Consider the following 16,463-nt stretch of genomic DNA (forward strand, 5'->3'; position numbering starts at 1 on the left):
ATGAACATATAGCAATCTAAAGTTTTCAAATTTCTGTAGGATCTTACTACTTCCTATCTCTAATTCTTTGCAGCCCTTCAGCCTTCTAAAATATCTGTATTCTTCCAATTCTGGATGATTCAGCATGCTCAACTTTAATTGGTTCACCACTGGAGACTATACTTCCAACTGCTGATGACCTAAGCTTTGCAGATTCCTCCACAGATCTCTCGCCCTCTCTTTCTTCCTTTAAGCTACTCCTTAAAACTGGAGTCCTTTTCATCCTCAAACTTGTTTGATAGCTACCTGAAAAATGCCTTGAGGCATTTTACATGAATGAATATGCTGGGGAACTACATTGTTGTTATATACTGATATTAGGGACTGGCCTTCCAATGTCTTTTACCCAGTAGACATTAAAACCTTAAGTATTCCAACAGAATAAGTGGCGATATTGATCTGTTTCCAAAATTTCATTAATACTAATAATTAAAGCAGTGAGTAATCTTGTTAACAACATGAAAAGATAAGTATAGGATTTTAACTCTATATGATGTATTGCTTTTTATCTTACTCTAGCAGAATAGGATATGTATCCTATTCACTGTCAGACAAATTTAATATTAGATGCAACACTAATGTAATACCTCAAGTACCAATATATCGTGGGAAACAATATACACCAAAATTCAGTTAACAGCTGCAGTCAAATCAACTGTCATGCTTCAACTACTCAATTAGTCTAGTTATGAATAACTTCCAATTATCCATTCATCAATGGCCAGTCACCTCTGTGAAACTTGGATGAATCACTAGAGAAACGGTTCACGCTCAGTTCTCTCATAATCAATATCCTGCATGACTGCAATACTACAGTGTTATTAAAAACAATATTTTATATTTTGAGCAATTGTGTCCTCAGAAAAATATGAAAAAAAAAGGAATCAAATAGCAAGCACTTTAAATTTACTTTGGACTTTGAAACAACTGTTAACAATTTATCAAACATCGCTGGATTAAGCATTAACAAAACTGCTGAGAGCAACTTCATTCAAAGCACACAACTTTCAAGAATTACTCAGTACAAGCAACAAACGGATTTTAATGTGGCTATGAAATTGAACACCATGTTCTAAGCAACAGCATTATAAATATTTCTAAACAATGTCAGAAACTAAGTTTTTTGTTGCCTACTGTAGAGAGTTTTGTTTTGTCCGCTCTAGATCAAGCTAGAACTTGGACATCGACTTACTCTGAATGCCTCAGATCACACACACACTCATACAAACCCGATGCTGACGTAAACGCTTATTATTCAACAGATGTTTAAATATGGGCCACGTATAGCCATTACAGAACAGTAAATGTACTTACTGGAGGGCATGGTATATGTGTCCTCTTCATCTATGATCTCTGCGTAGTCATCGGTTTCTGCAAGTGAAGAACCACGCATTTTTAACAGAGTTTGCTCAAGGCATAAAACGTTTCTAATTAAACTTAGACACACAGCATAAGGAAGGCATTAGAAGATAAATGTCTGCTTTCCTTTTAGACAGGGCTGAAGCCCACGCTTTTGAAAAAAAACTACTTAGATTTCACTCAATCGCTATTACAGAAAGTGACGTCTGTGGACAGCCAGAATGCAAAGCTATTCCTGGAGAATCAGATGACATCATCCAATCTTAAGTACAGCCTTCCCTCTTGGAAAAAGGAAGAACGGCAAGTAGGGGATGACCCCGATGAGATGGAAAAAACATGAACAAATCTCTAAATAAAATAGGAAAGAACTGACCTATGTTTAAAACACGCCTTGAAGTTTAAATGAGGAAACTGAACATAAAAGATCTGTATGCCACAGCAAGCTCAAAATTGGCAAAACCCTTTCTGCTGGCCCCCTGTGATTTACATAAAATGTCAAGGCTCTATCTGGCCAAGGTTATTATCGAGCAGTACAACACAAGGGAAAACAAAGGTGGTCTTTTCCCAGAATTCAGTTCTGATGACTTCCCACACATTGAAATTTCTGGCAATTGGCCTTGTAACTACGGTTAAAAAGGAGTATTTCATTTGGACCATTTACATGAGTTAAATGTAATATAATTTCAAAACATTTTTATAGAGTTCCTTCATTTTTTTAAACACCTATTATGTTTGAAACATTTAACCAGATTAATTTACTTCAAAAAACTGAAATACAAAATTTGTCACTTGATGCGAATTAACAACTTTCACTTACAAAGCTGTTTTGAATTAATAAAACATCCCAGAGCACTTCAGTCAAAAAAATGTGAGTAAAATGGCAGGTTAGAGATCGATTTTCAGGGAGTTTTTAAAAGGAGGGGGAGAAATTCAAGGCGAAGAGAAGGATAGAAAACCAAAGGTATTACTTCTGCAGTCAAAAGTATGCAGAAAAAGGACACTAATGAGTGAAAAAAAATGTACAGGAACAAAATCTGAAAGTAGTTGCAATGATAGTAAGGAATGGGACAAAGGATTGTCCAAAAAATGAATTTAAAAGCAAAAAGAAAATCAAATGGAGGCTAGCAAACAAGGGGAAAGGGGCAGCATGGTAATGCAAGATTGGATGTGGGCGATGGAGCTTTGAACACATGACAATATTCTAAAGGCAGAACTTGGGTGCACGCCAAGGAGAGCATTGAAGGGGTGAAGTCAGGTCAGAAGGAGAAACATAATTGATGGCACCCAGGATGGAGGGTTAAACTTCATTGCAGGGTAAAAGAAGACACCAAGATTGTGCACCATTGCATTCTATTTACGTTGCCATATAGAGGGAGGAAATTAATTGTTTCTATGTGTAGTTTTGGATGAGAGATCCTGCACTGAACAAAGTTCTTGCTGATCAAGAATTTAATACTGGTTATGCAGCCAAATAGCATTGCATAGCTTTAAACATTCACAAAATTTAATTGAACATTTTGTATTACTGAGGTGTTCTTATCACTATCAAAGCCAGCATTTGCACATCCCTAATTGCTCTCAAAAGGTGCTGGTGAACTGTCTGCCTGAACAGCTGCACTCCATCTGGTGCAGTATACGCTACATGTTGCGGATGAGAATCAATGGTGTTGTCAAAAGGTAGGATATAAAAAGAAAAGTGGAAAATTAAAGTCTAGGCACATTGACGAAACCATCCAGGCAGGCTGGATGGAATCAAGATGTGCAATCTAAAGATTGCTGGTGGTGGAAATCATTTAATTGTATCCAGAAAAATCAGAGATGTGTCATTTTGGCCAGCATAGCCTTAGAGCTGTGAGCAGAAAACAAAATGAAGGGAGCTGGGAATTAATTATAGAATGTTGTGAGATGCAAGTATAAACTGAGGGTGACAACTCATTTGAGCATTTTAATGACAATACTACCGTTGATTACCAAATAGTAATTTGAATGACCAGAGGAATTAAGAATTGGTGTTTTGAGGAAAGTAGGGTAACATTTGTGTGGAGGGTACACAGCCTAAAGAGGGGAAGAGTACAAAGGCAGTAGGAGTATACTGAAGAGGGAAATAAGGAGGGCAAAAAGGGGACATGAGATAGCTTTAGCAAATAGAGTTAAGGAGAATCCAAAGGGTTTCGATAAATACATTAAGGACAAAAGGATAACGAGGAAAACAATAGGGCCCCTCAAAGATCAGCAAGGTGGCTTATGTGTGGAAACACAAAACAAGTACTTTGCATCATTGTTTACTGTGGAGAAGGACATGGAAGGTATAGAATGTGGGGAAATAGATGCTGATGCCTTGACAATATCCCTATTACAAAGGCGGTGGTGCTGGATGTCTTGAAACACTTAGAAGTCGCCAAGACCTGATCGGATGCACCCTAGAACTCTGTGGGAAGCTAGGGAAGTGACTGCTGGGCTCCTTGCTGAGATATCTGTATCACCGATAGTCAAAGATGGGGGCCAAAAGACTGGAGGTTAGCTAATGTAGTGCCACTATTTAAGAATGATGATAAGGAAAAATAGGGAACTATAGACCGGTGAGCCTGACATCAGTGATAGGCAAGTTGTTGGAAGGAATCCTGAGGGACAGGATTTACATGTATTTGGAAAGGCAAGGACTGATTACAGATAGTTAGCATGGCTTTGTGCATGGGAAATCATGTCTCATGAACTTGACTGAGTCTTTTGAAGAAGTAACAAAGGGCAGAGCGGTAGACATTATCTATATGGACTTCAGTAAGGCATTCAACAAGACTGGTTAGCAAGGTTAGATCTCATGGAGTACAGGGAGAACCAGCCATTTGGATATAGAACTGGCTCGAAGGTGGAAGACAGAGGGTGATGTGGAGGCCTGGAGGCCTGTGACCAGTGGAGTGCCACAAGGATCGGTGCTAGGTCCTCTACTTTTTGTTATTTACGAAAAAAGATTTGGATGTGAACATAGGAGGTGTAGCTAGTAAGTTTGCAGATGACACCAAAATTGAGATATAGTGGACAGCAAAGAAGGTTACTCAGATGACAATGGGATCTTGATCAGATGGACCAATGGGCTGAGGAGTGGCAGATGGAGTTTAATTTAGATAAATGCGAGGTGCTGCATTTTGGAAAAGCAAATCAGAGCAGGACTTCTACACTTAATAGTAAGGTCCTGGGGAGTGTTGCTAAACAAAGACGCTGGAGTGCAGGTTCATAGCTTCTTGAAAGTAGAGTCGCAGGTAGATAGGATAGTGAAGAATTCTGGATTAGTGGTGCTGGAAGAGCACAGCAGTTCAGGCAGCATCCAAGGAACAGTGAAACCGACGTTTCGGGCAAAAGCCTTTTGTCCGAAATGTCAATTTCGCTGCTCTTTGGATGCTGCCTGAACTGCTGTGCTCTTCTAGCACCACTAATCCAGAATCTGGTTTCCAGCATCTGCAGTCATTGTTTTTACCAGGATAGTGAAGGAGGCATTTGGTCAGAGCAATGATTGCAGGAGTTGGGAGGTCATGTTGCAGCTGTACAGGACACTTGTTAGGCCACTTTTGGAATATTGTGCGCTATTCTGGTCCCCTTAATACCGGAAGGATTTTGTTTAACTTGAAAAGGCTGAGAGAAGATTTATAAAAGATGTTGCCAGGGTTGGAGGATTTGAACTACAGGGGGTGGCTGAATAGGCTGGGGCTATTTTCCCTGGAGCGGAGGCCGAGGGGTGACCTTATAGAGGTTTATAAAGTCATGAGGGGCATGGATAGGATAAAAAGACAAAGTCTTTTCCCTGGGGTAGGTAAGTCCAGAACTAGACAGCATTGGTTTAGGTTGAGAGGGGAAGATATAGGAGGGAGCAAAGGGGCAACATTTTCACACGGAGGATGGTGCATGCATGGAATGAGCTGCCAAAGGAAGTGGTGGAAGCTCGTACAATAACAGCACTTAAAAGGCATCTGGATTGGTATATGACTAGGAAGGGATTATAGGGATATGGGGCAAGTGCTAGCAAATGGGACTAGATTAGGTTTGGATATCTTGTTGGCATGGACAAGTTGGACCAAAGAGTCTGTTTCCATGCTGTACATCTCTATGACTGTATGAGGTCACGAAGATGAGCTATGCTTTGTGATAGCCAAAGGAAAATAAAGGATAAGACTCAAGGTGATTTCAGGGGCAGGTCAAAGGGATGGATAAATACAGATCACAAGCCTGGGTAGGGGGAGAATAAATCCATTGAAATAGCTGGGGATAGTCTTAATCTCAGAAACTGCAGGAAATAACTTAAGTGAATGTATAACTCTGGTGTATTTTTATAATGCTTTCCAGTCATCATCTTGATTCTCTTCACAGCAATCCAGACAGAGGCAGAATTGTAGTACCCCAGAGGGTGTGCATGCTGGTTAAGGTAAAATTCCCTAGATGGTCCTCCTACTCTCTTCCAACCTATCCTCACCTGTCTGCAATTTCAACCTAACGCTTGAGAGCCTCAGCTGGGGCAAAACCAAGTATCTGCACCTGTGGGGTTTTAATTTGGAGGCTGGCCGGAGGAATTCAAGAAATTGGGAAGCTCAGGACATATTGCCGGAGTCTTAGATGGGGGTGAAGGTGCACCTGAGGGCTTCTTTTCTACACCAGATGCTCACTGCTCAGTGCCCCCGTTTCCAGACAAAAGGCTCTCCTCCAGCAGTTATCCACTGGTTCACTAATTTTCTCTAGTTTTCTTCCATGAAACCACAAACAAATACCTGGTTCTCGACTGCAGAATAAGATTCTGGGGTTAATTGTAGCTCTAGTCCTGATCAAGACTGCCACTGGTGCTGCTGGGATAACAGAGCACCTAGCCAACCAGGTTGAGACAGTCCAACCTCCACTCAACCAACACTCCATGAAGTGTTAAATGGTTAGAAGAGCTACTGTGATTTGTGAGGATGCATTCCTCACTGACACACTGCATGGTGGGATGGAAAATCCTACATCTGAAAACTCCTGCCCCTAACAAAGTCCTAGTACTCTTATGCTCAGTTTTAATGCCAAAAATTTACAAAGCACAAATTCAGAAAGCTGGAACAGAAAGACCAGCCAACTACTAAGTATGTGTCAGTAAGTTGTGTGGTCAAGCTTCGTGTATGAGCGCCATTGATACGTGTGAAGACGTTCACTGTTAAACATACATCTGAAGTTGGTTAAATATTTTTAAAGGAATGCAAAACTCCACCTGCTCAGCAGTTTATTCCAGCTGCAGTGACCAGAGTAATTTTCATTACAGTGACAAATTTCCAGCAATTAAACACAGAAATATTTAACAAACAAACAATCAACCGTACTTTTTACACTTAATTAATGCATTACTGTGCAAATAAAAGGAACAGGTTTAAAACAACTTATGATACCAAAGTTAACACACTTGCGCACAAAATAAATGAGCTTCAAAACTAGAAAATTACAGAGCCATCATCACTTCCTCCACATCTCTTCTCAAGTGCAGCATCTTTAAATATTTTTAAGGCAGAAGTAGATAGCTTCTTGATTACCAAGGGAATGAAAGTTTATCAGGGGTGTGCAGAAGTGTAGGGTTGAGGTTAAAATCAGACCAGCCAAGGTCGCAGGCTCAAAGATCCAAGTGACTGACTTTTGCTCCTTACTTGTATGCTCTGTCTGCCATGCTTCTGCAATCTGAATTCCCCTTTGACCACAGTGTACACATTTTGCCACTGCTATTGTCTCATTACTGCTACCCGCTCATACCCGCTTGCTTCACTGATACTTTATTCCTTCACTTCTTACCCTGACCTGACACTTGCAGCATTTTAATGTATTCATACTGTCCAAATGCGATTCTGACCATTTGCAATCCCCATGATGTTTATGATGAACGTTTTGAAAATGTCACAATATCAAGGGTAAGTTTTTGGCCCTGACAGAGTACCACTTGCCACATGTCCTGCCTGTCTTGTTTTACTTCAGCTTAGTCTTAGGTACTGGGCGTCACCATTACTGGGGAAAAGAGAAGGCTAGCCTGTGAATGGAGTAACTGTGACAGTAGAAAGACTTCAAACTAAGAAGGGCAAAGGAAGCTTCAGGCAAAGGTAAATCTTCAAAGTTTGAAGGGAAATATTAAGCCTGTTTATCAAAGTAAACTGAGCAGATGTTGACGAGAGCTGAAGAATAGTAACAAAGTATCATTGACTAAGATAACATCAGAAAAGAGTTACAGAAAGTTAAAATTAACGGTGTTAAATCTAGATGCACAAAATATTCATACCATAATTGATTAGTTAATGGAAAAAATAGATTTGATCTTTTAGCTTGTACTGAGATGTGGTTGCTGGTTGATCAAAGCTGTGAAGCAAACATATTTTCAAAAATCTTGACGTTTGGAAAAAAAAATCAATAAAATGGACAAGGAGGGAGAGTAACGCAGATAATAAAAGATGATATAAAGACAATTAAAAAAAGTTTCATTAGGAAAATGAGTACGTATGTAGCTCAGAAATAACCAAGGGTAGAAAATACAGATGCCGACAGCTGATGGATTCACAAGGTTATTTGTTTCATCAGTTTCTGACAGACCTACTGAGTATTTTTATCATTATTTTGTTTTAGATTAGATTAATTACTGACAGTGTGGAAACAGGCCCTTCGGCCCAACAAGTCCACACCGATCCGCTGAAGCGCAGCCCACCCAGGCCCATTCCCCTACGTTTACCCCTTCAGCTAGCACTACGGGCAATTTAGCATGGCCAATTCACCTAAACTGCACATTTTTGGACTGTGGGAGGAAACCAGAGCACCTGGAGGAAACCCACGCAGACATGGGGAGAATGTGCAAACTCCACACAGTCAGTCGCCTGAGGTGGGAATTGAACCCGGGTCTCTGGCGCTGAGTGGCAGCAGTGCTAACCACTGCACTGCCCATTATATATTATATGTTTATATGTTGAGGAATGCATGAGGGAACAGGTTATTTTGGATTTAATGCTGTATAACCAGAGTCAATTAGTATTTTTATATGAGAGGATTATCTGGGAGGTAGTGAGATCACAATAATAGAATCGGATAATATTCAGTCTGCTTGCTAACTCTATTTTCTTAGATGATTAGATTCAAGACACTACACTCAGAAACAATTTCACTGATACTTAAACAAAATGATAAGTTAAAATAACAATAAAAGAATTATTGATGACCATTGTGCATGGCATTTTGTGACACTGTGCCTGCATACCTAACTGGTGTACCTGGGTGATAACTTGGTAATGGGATATGACATTATCCTATACGAATGGGTATTAAACTATTTTTGAACAGCATAGAATAACACAATTTAAAAAAAACAAATGGATGACTCCTAAAGAAAGATTTAAATATATATTATCACCTAAACTGATTCTTTATTTCTTGAACTTTATCACTTATGTTGGAATAGTCTGCATCTGTTGTCTGGGTGACTATGTAAAGCTTCAAACTATTGCATACATCACAGACACAATTTTGGAGTAAATGGCACCAGTCACAATATAAGTGAAAGCATTGATAAGCATGCAATTAACTGTTGCAAAAATTATGCAGGCTATGACTATAAGCATCTAACACTAATGTGACATTACTGGAAATGTTTAGGACCCCAACACTATCTAAACACCCAAGTTCAGGCTCAGTAGCAGGCTGGACCTTTTATAAGAACGAGGAGTAAAAGTAGACAACTCAGCCCCTCAAGCCTGCTCCATTTAGTATGATCAGGGCTGATCTCACTTCAACCTCAACTCCACTCTCCATAAGCCTTCAACCCATTACTAATTAAAAAGCCATCTATCTCCTCCTTAAATTTACTCAATGTCTCTGCACCCATCATTCTTTGGGGTAGTGAAGTCCACAGATTCAACACTCTTTCAGAGAATTAATTTCTCCTTGTCTCCATTTTAAGTATGCTATCCCTTATCCTAAAACTATGACTTTCATTCTAGGTTCTAGGCAACATTCTCTCTATGGCTAGTTTGTCAATCTGCTTCAGTGTCTCATATACCCCAAACTCCTCTCAATCTTTGAAACAGTACAGAATAGAACACTTCTGAAGTGTTCATTCTCTCTTCACCAGACAAACTCCTCATTTATGAAATCAACCTCGCGAACCTCTTCTGAACTGCCTGAATATAACTATATCCCTTCCTAAGTAAGGGGACCAAAACTGTTGTTTGCAGGTGCGATCTTGTAGAGTTGCAACAACACTCATACTTTATACCTTTAGCAATAAATACCAAAATTCATTTTGCCTTCTTTATTACCTGCTATACCTACTTACTAGTTTTCTGTGATTAATGCATGAGGACACCCAGATCCCTCTGCACCAAAGCACTCTTTTTATTTAGAGAGTATGTTATCTTTCTATTCATAAAATGGATAACATCACACTCTCACTGTACTATTTATAGGGATCAACAACATAAAGATGATATCCTTTCTTTACAAAAGGTGTATTGTGCTCTTAAGTTGAAAAAATTATCAGGGAGAGAAGTATGGCAAGTACCAACGAAGTTTCTGCTGACTTCTAGGATACTGCATTAACTAATCAAGAATGTGATGAAATACTCTCCATTTGCAATTCACTTAAGAAGGTTGACACCATCCAGGGCAAAGCTACCTGCTTGATTGGGACATCTACAACCATCCACTCCCTCCACACCAACACGCAGTATACCACCTACAAGGTGCATTGCAGAAATTTACCAAGGCTCCTGAAAGTGGTTTTTCATTTTGGTGAAATAAATGTCCTGTTAACAAATCCGTAAATGCAATGTATTCTAAATCCGTACATGATATGATCAAGCTTTTTTGCACATTTCTCTTTTGGTTCATGTATGATACAAAATTGCCATGCATTGGCTCTGTACATAACAACTACATGTTGAAAAAAAAACAAAAGGCGCACAATTCTCACGGTGTTTCTGTGTATCTACTGCCCTTGTCTTTCTAGATGGAGTACATTGGGCAAGTTTTTTTTCTTTGGCAGATTTCTTTGGATCAACTAAGTTTTTACTTCATAATTCTCTATTCTGAAGCTAGTATATAGAGTCCTAGAGATGTACGGGATGGAAACAGACCCCTTGGTCCAACTCGTCCGTGCTGACCAGATATTCCATCCCAATCTAGTCCCACCTGCCAGCACCTGGCCCATATCCCTCCAAACCCTTCCTATTCATATACCCATCTAAATGCCTTTTAAATGTTGCAATTGTGCCAGCCTCCACCACTTCCTCTGGCAGCTCATTCCATACACGTATCACGCTCTGCGTGAAAAAGATGCCCCTTAGGTCTCTTTTATATCTTTCCCACCTCATCCTAAACCTATGCCCTCTAGTTCAGGACTCCCGCACCCCAGGCAAAAGACTTTGCCTATTTATCCTATCCATGCCCCTCATGATTTTGTAAACCTCAAAAAGATCACCCCTCAGTCTCCGATGTTCCAGGGAAAACAGTCCTAGCCTATTCAGCCTCTCCCTATAGCTCAAAACCTCCAACCCTGGCAACATTCTTTTAAATATTTTCTGAACCCTTTCAAGTTTCACAATATCCTCTGACAGGAAGGAGATGAGAATTGCACGCAACATTCCAACAGTGGCCGAACCAATGTCCTATACAGCTGCAACATGACCTCCCAACTCCTGTACTCAATACTCTGACCAAGAAAATAAAGGATACCAAATGCCTTCTTCACTATCCTATCTACCTGCAACTCTACTTTCAAGGAGCTATGAACCTGCATTCCAAGGTTTCTTTTTTTTTCAGCAACACCCCCGAGGACCTTACCATTAAGTGTATAAGTCCTGCTAAGATTTGCTTTTCCAAAATGAAGCACCTCGCATTTATCTAAATTAAACTCCAACTGCCAATTCTCAGCTCATTGGCCCATTTGATCAAGATCCCATTATAATCTGAGGTAATCTTCTTCGCTGTACACTGCACTTCCAATTTTGGAGTCATCGGCAAACTTACTAACTATACCTCTTGTGCACACATCCAAATCATTTATATAAATGATGAAAAGTAGTGGACCCAGCACCGATCCTTGTGGCACTCCACTGGTCACAGGCTTCCAGTCTAAAAAACAACCCTCCACCACCACCCTCTGTATTCTACCTTTGAGCCAGTTCTACATCAAAATGGCCCTGTATTCCATGAGATCTAACCTTGCTAACCAATCTCCCACAGGCAACCTTATCGAATGCCTTACTGAAGTCCATATAGATCATGTCTACCGCTCTGCCTTCTTCAATCCTCCTTCGTTACTTCTTCAAAAAACTCAATGAAAAGTTCGTAATACATGATTTCCCATGCACAAAGCCATGCTGACTATGTGTAATCAGTCTTTGCCTTTCCAAATACATGTACATCCTGTCCCTCAGGATTACCTCCAACAACTCGCCCACCACCGACGTCAGGCTCACTGGTCTATAGTTCCCTGGCTTGTCCTTATCACCTTTCTTAAACAGTGGCACAACATTAGACAACCTCCAGCCTTCCAGCATCTCACGTGGGACTATCGATAATACAAATATCTCAGTAAAAGGCCTAGCTTCCCACGGAGTTCTAGGGTACACCTGATCAGGTCCTGGGATTTATCCACTTTCATGTGTTTCAAGACATACAGCACTTGCTCCTTTGTAATATGGACATTTTTTAAGATGTCACCATCTATTTACCTACATTCTATATCTTCCATGTCCTTTTCCACAATGAATACTGATGCAAAATATTGTTTAGTATCTCCTGCAGCTCCACAAAAAGGCCGCCTTGATGATATTTGCCCACCCTCCCATCCTGGCACCTTCCCCTGCCACCGCAGGAACTGTAAAACCTGCACCCACACCTCCTTCCTCACCTCTATCCAAGGCCCTAAAGGAGCCTTCCACATCCAAAGTTTCACCTGCACATCCACCAATATCATTTATTGTATCCGTTGCTCCCGATGCGGTCTCCTCTACATTGGGGAGACTGGGCGCCTCCTAGCAGAGCGCTTTAGGGAACATCTCCGGGACACCCACACCAATCAACCACACTGCCCCGTGGCCCAACATTTCAACTCCCCCTCCCACTCTGCCGAGGACATGGAGGTCCTGGGCCTCCTTCACCGCCGCTCCCTCACCACCAGACGCCTGGAGGAAGAACGCCTCGTCTTCTGCCTCGGAACACTTTAACCCCAGGGCATCAATGTGGACTTCAACAGTTTCCTCATTTCCCCTTCCCCCCACCTTACCCTAGTTCCAAACTTCCAGCTCAGCACTGTCCCCATGACTTGTTCGGACTTGTCCTATCTGTCTATCTCCTTTTCCATCTATCCACTCCACCCTCTCCTCCCTGACCTTCATCCCCTCCCCCTCTCACCTACTGTACTCTATGCTACTTTCTCCCCACCCCCACCTTCCTCTAGCTTATCTCTCCACTCTTCAGGCTCTCTGCCTTTATTCCTGATGAAGGGCTTTTGCCTGAAACATTGATTTTGCTGCTCCTTGGATGCTGCCTGAACTGCTGTGTTCTTCCAGTACCACTAATCCAGAATCTGGTTTCCAGCATCTGCAGTCATTGTTTTTACCTCGCTGATATTTGAGGAGCCCTATTCTCTCCCTCGTTACCCTTTTGGATTCTCCTTAACTCTATTTGCCAAAGCTATCTCATGTCCCCTTTTTGCCCTCCTGATTTCTCTCAAGTATACTCCTACTGCCTTTATACTCTAAGGATTCACTCTATCTATCCTGTGTGTATCTGACATATGCTTCCTTCTTTTCTTAACCAAAACTTCAATTCCTTTAGTCATCCAACATTCCCTATACCTACCAGCCTTTCCTTTCACCCTAATAGGAATATACTTTCTCTAGACTCTCATTATCTCATTTCTGAAGGCTTCTCATTTTCCAGCCATCCTTTTACCTGCAAACTTCTGCCCCCAATCAGCATTTGAAAGTTCTTGCCTAATACTGTCAAAATTGGCCTTCCTCCAATTTAGAACTTCAACTTTTAGATCTGGTCTACCCTTTTCCATCACTATTTTAAAATGAATAGAACTATGATCGCTGGTGCCAAAGTGCTCCCCCACTGACACCTCAGTCACCTGCCCTGCCTTATTTCCCAAGAGTAGGTCAAGTTTTGCACCTTCTCTCGTCGGTACATCCACATATGGAATCAGAAAATGTTCTTGTACACACTTAACAAATTCCTCTCCATCTAAGTCCTTAACACTGTGGCAGTCCCAGTCTATGTTTGGAAAGTTAAAATCCCCTACCATAATCACCCTATTATTCTGACAGATAACTGAGATCTCCTTACAAATTTATTTCTCAATTTCCCTCTGACTATTAGGTAGTCTATAATACAATCCCAATAAGGTGATCATCCCTTTCTTATTTCTCAGTTCCACCCAAGTAACTTCCCTGGATGTATTTCCGGGAATATCCTCCCTCAGTACAGCTGTAATGCTATCCCTTATCAAAAACGCTACCTCCCCTCCTTTCTTGCCTCCCTTTCTATCCTTCCTGTTGCATTTGTATCCTGGAACATGAAGCTGCCAGTCCTGTCCATCCCTGAGCCATGTTTCTGTAATTGCTATGAGATCCCAGTCCCATGTTCCTAACCTGCCCTGTGTTCATCTGCCTTCCCTGTTAGGCCCTTTGCACTGAAATAAATGTCTTTCCCCTCTAACCTTAAAATGATGCCCGCTAGTCCTTGATTCCCCAATCCTGGGAAAAATACTGAGTGCATTCAGGCAGAAGTAGGTACTGTAGATGCTGGAGATTAGAGTCAAGATTAGAGTGGTGCTGGAAAAGCACAACAGGTCAGGCAGTATCCAAGGAGCAGGAAAATTGACGTTTCAGGCAAAAGCCCTTCATCAGGCTGCCTGAAATGCCAATTTTCCTGGTTCTCAGATATTGCCTGACCTGCTGTACTTTTCCAGCACCACTCCAATCTTGACCGAGTGCATTCACCCTATCCATGCTTTTCATGATCTTATACACTTCTATAAAGGTGCCCCCTCAGTTGACTACATTCTAAAGAAAAAAATTCCTGGCTTGTGCAACCTCCCCCTGCACTCAAGCCTACACGCATCATCCTTTTGAATTTCTTCTGCAATCTTTCCAGTTTAATAACATCCTTCCTATAACAAGGTGACCAAAACTGAACATAATACTTTAAGTGTGGCCTCACCAACATTGTGTAAAACTTCAACATAACTTACCAACTTCTATACTCAGTGCCCTGACTGATGAAGCTCCTTCACTGCCCTATTACCTGTGACTGAACTTTCAGAGAACCAAGGTGGCTCTGTTCCACCACACTTGTTAAGGCCCTACAATTCACCATGAAACTCCTACTTTGATTTAACTTTCAAAAAGGTGAAACCTCACTTTTATCTATATTAAATTCCATTCAACATTTCTCGACCCACTTCCCCAGCTGATCAAGGTCTTGCTGTAATTTCTGATAACCTTTCTCACTGTTCACAATTCTGCCTATTTTAGTGTCATCTGCAAATTTACTAATCATGCCTTTTACATTCTCATCCAAATCATTGATATAGATAACAAACAGTAAATGGCCCAGCATCCACCTCTGAGGCACTCCACTAGTCATTGGTTTCCAGTTTGAAAAACATCCTTCAATTACCTTCTGCTTCCTACCATCAAGCCAATTCTCTTTCCAATTTGCCAGCTCCCCCTGGATTCCCTGCGATCTAATCTTCCAGATCAGCCTACCATGTGGAACCTTATCAAAGGCCTTACTGAATTCCATATAGACTGCATCGACCGCCCTGCCCTTGTCAACCTTTCTCATTACTTCATCAAAGAAGTCCAACAAATTTGAGGCATAATATCCTACGCACAAAGCCATGCTAACTACTTCTAATTAACCCCTATCATTTCAAATTCATGTATATCAGCATTCCTTCAGTATCACTGGATTAAAATCTTGGAACTCCCTAATAGCATTGTGGGTCTACCTATTCCTAATTTTCTTCAAAAAATTAAAGAGGGCAGCTCACTACCACTGTCACAAGGGCAACTAGGTAATAAATGCTGGCCAGCCAGTGACACCCATGTCCCATATGTGAATTTAAAAAAGGGTATTCCAAGCATGGCCAATCTCCTCCATAGGGTTTAGGACAAGCAGGCATTACTTTCTTCGTAGATCTTCTGCTGCCTCCTGTTGTGTGCTAACTTGTTTCTCAAGAAAGAAAGTGAAGAGTTTCAGTAAATTTGGGTAATGTGGTTACCTTGGCTGACTGTGTATGTAAGATGTGAGTGTTGCGGTTGTGGTGAAATAGATGAATATCAGCTATGAGGTGTAATTGAGAGGCATTGTTGGTGGTTAAATGATGAATTGCATAGTGTCTGAGGTTGAGATCTCAGTAGGAAACAGCATTCATAGATACATTTACTAATCCTGACCATTTGTGAGTGGTCATTGATTTTAGAATTATTCTAGATTGTCTGTGTTTGACTCACACCTTCTATGGCTATCTCCTCTGCCTCTTGAGTATGTGTCTGGACAGCCTTCTAGGCCTTTGCAGAAATCAAGTATCTGCCTAGTTGCACCTCTACCAGAATCTGTAGAAATCTTGGAGCCTGCTCTTTCCCACATTGTGTTATTCTTCAATGGTTCTTGGATTATCCTTCCTGCCCAACTACCATCATCTCCTCTTGCAACAATACACTTCACCTTTAAGGGGGAACAGTCTAGCTTTAAGGTGTGCCAGCCACTATGATATTGGCTCATGTGGTTTGTCAATCAATAGCTCAACAACATGGAAATCATTGAAGATTGGTGTCCTGTTTGCCCTGTATTCAATGGGAACAGGTTCACTATGCATCATGGTCTCCTAGCCCATTTTTGGGATCTATCAAATTTACCCTCAATGAAGAGAATTGTCAGAATATTTAAGTGTGGACTGAAGTAATGTGGAGGAGCTAATATGTCAATGCAGGTTGCTAGGATCATTAATGTTAATTATGTATTCTGGCCCTTTTAACTATTTGCTAGGTGTCACTCCTGGGGACCTCACGACCCTG

General features: G+C 41.1%; 1 protein-coding gene across 23 annotated transcripts in view; it reads right to left on the minus strand.

The window, feature by feature from the left end:
* LOC140476938 (focal adhesion kinase 1) overlaps positions 1-16,463 on the minus strand; it is a 556,498-nt gene that overhangs the window by 138,286 nt on the left and 401,749 nt on the right. For all 23 annotated transcript variants that reach the window (XM_072569910.1, XM_072569911.1, XM_072569912.1 and 20 more), the window contains one exon: positions 1,354-1,410. In XM_072569910.1, coding sequence (XP_072426011.1) covers positions 1,354-1,410 — 57 coding nt within the window. The remainder of the gene's footprint in view (positions 1-1,353; positions 1,411-16,463) is intronic.

This window comes from Chiloscyllium punctatum, chromosome 5 (genome assembly GCF_047496795.1).
Source record: "Chiloscyllium punctatum isolate Juve2018m chromosome 5, sChiPun1.3, whole genome shotgun sequence".
NCBI classification, from domain to species: Eukaryota; Metazoa; Chordata; class Chondrichthyes; order Orectolobiformes; family Hemiscylliidae; genus Chiloscyllium; species Chiloscyllium punctatum.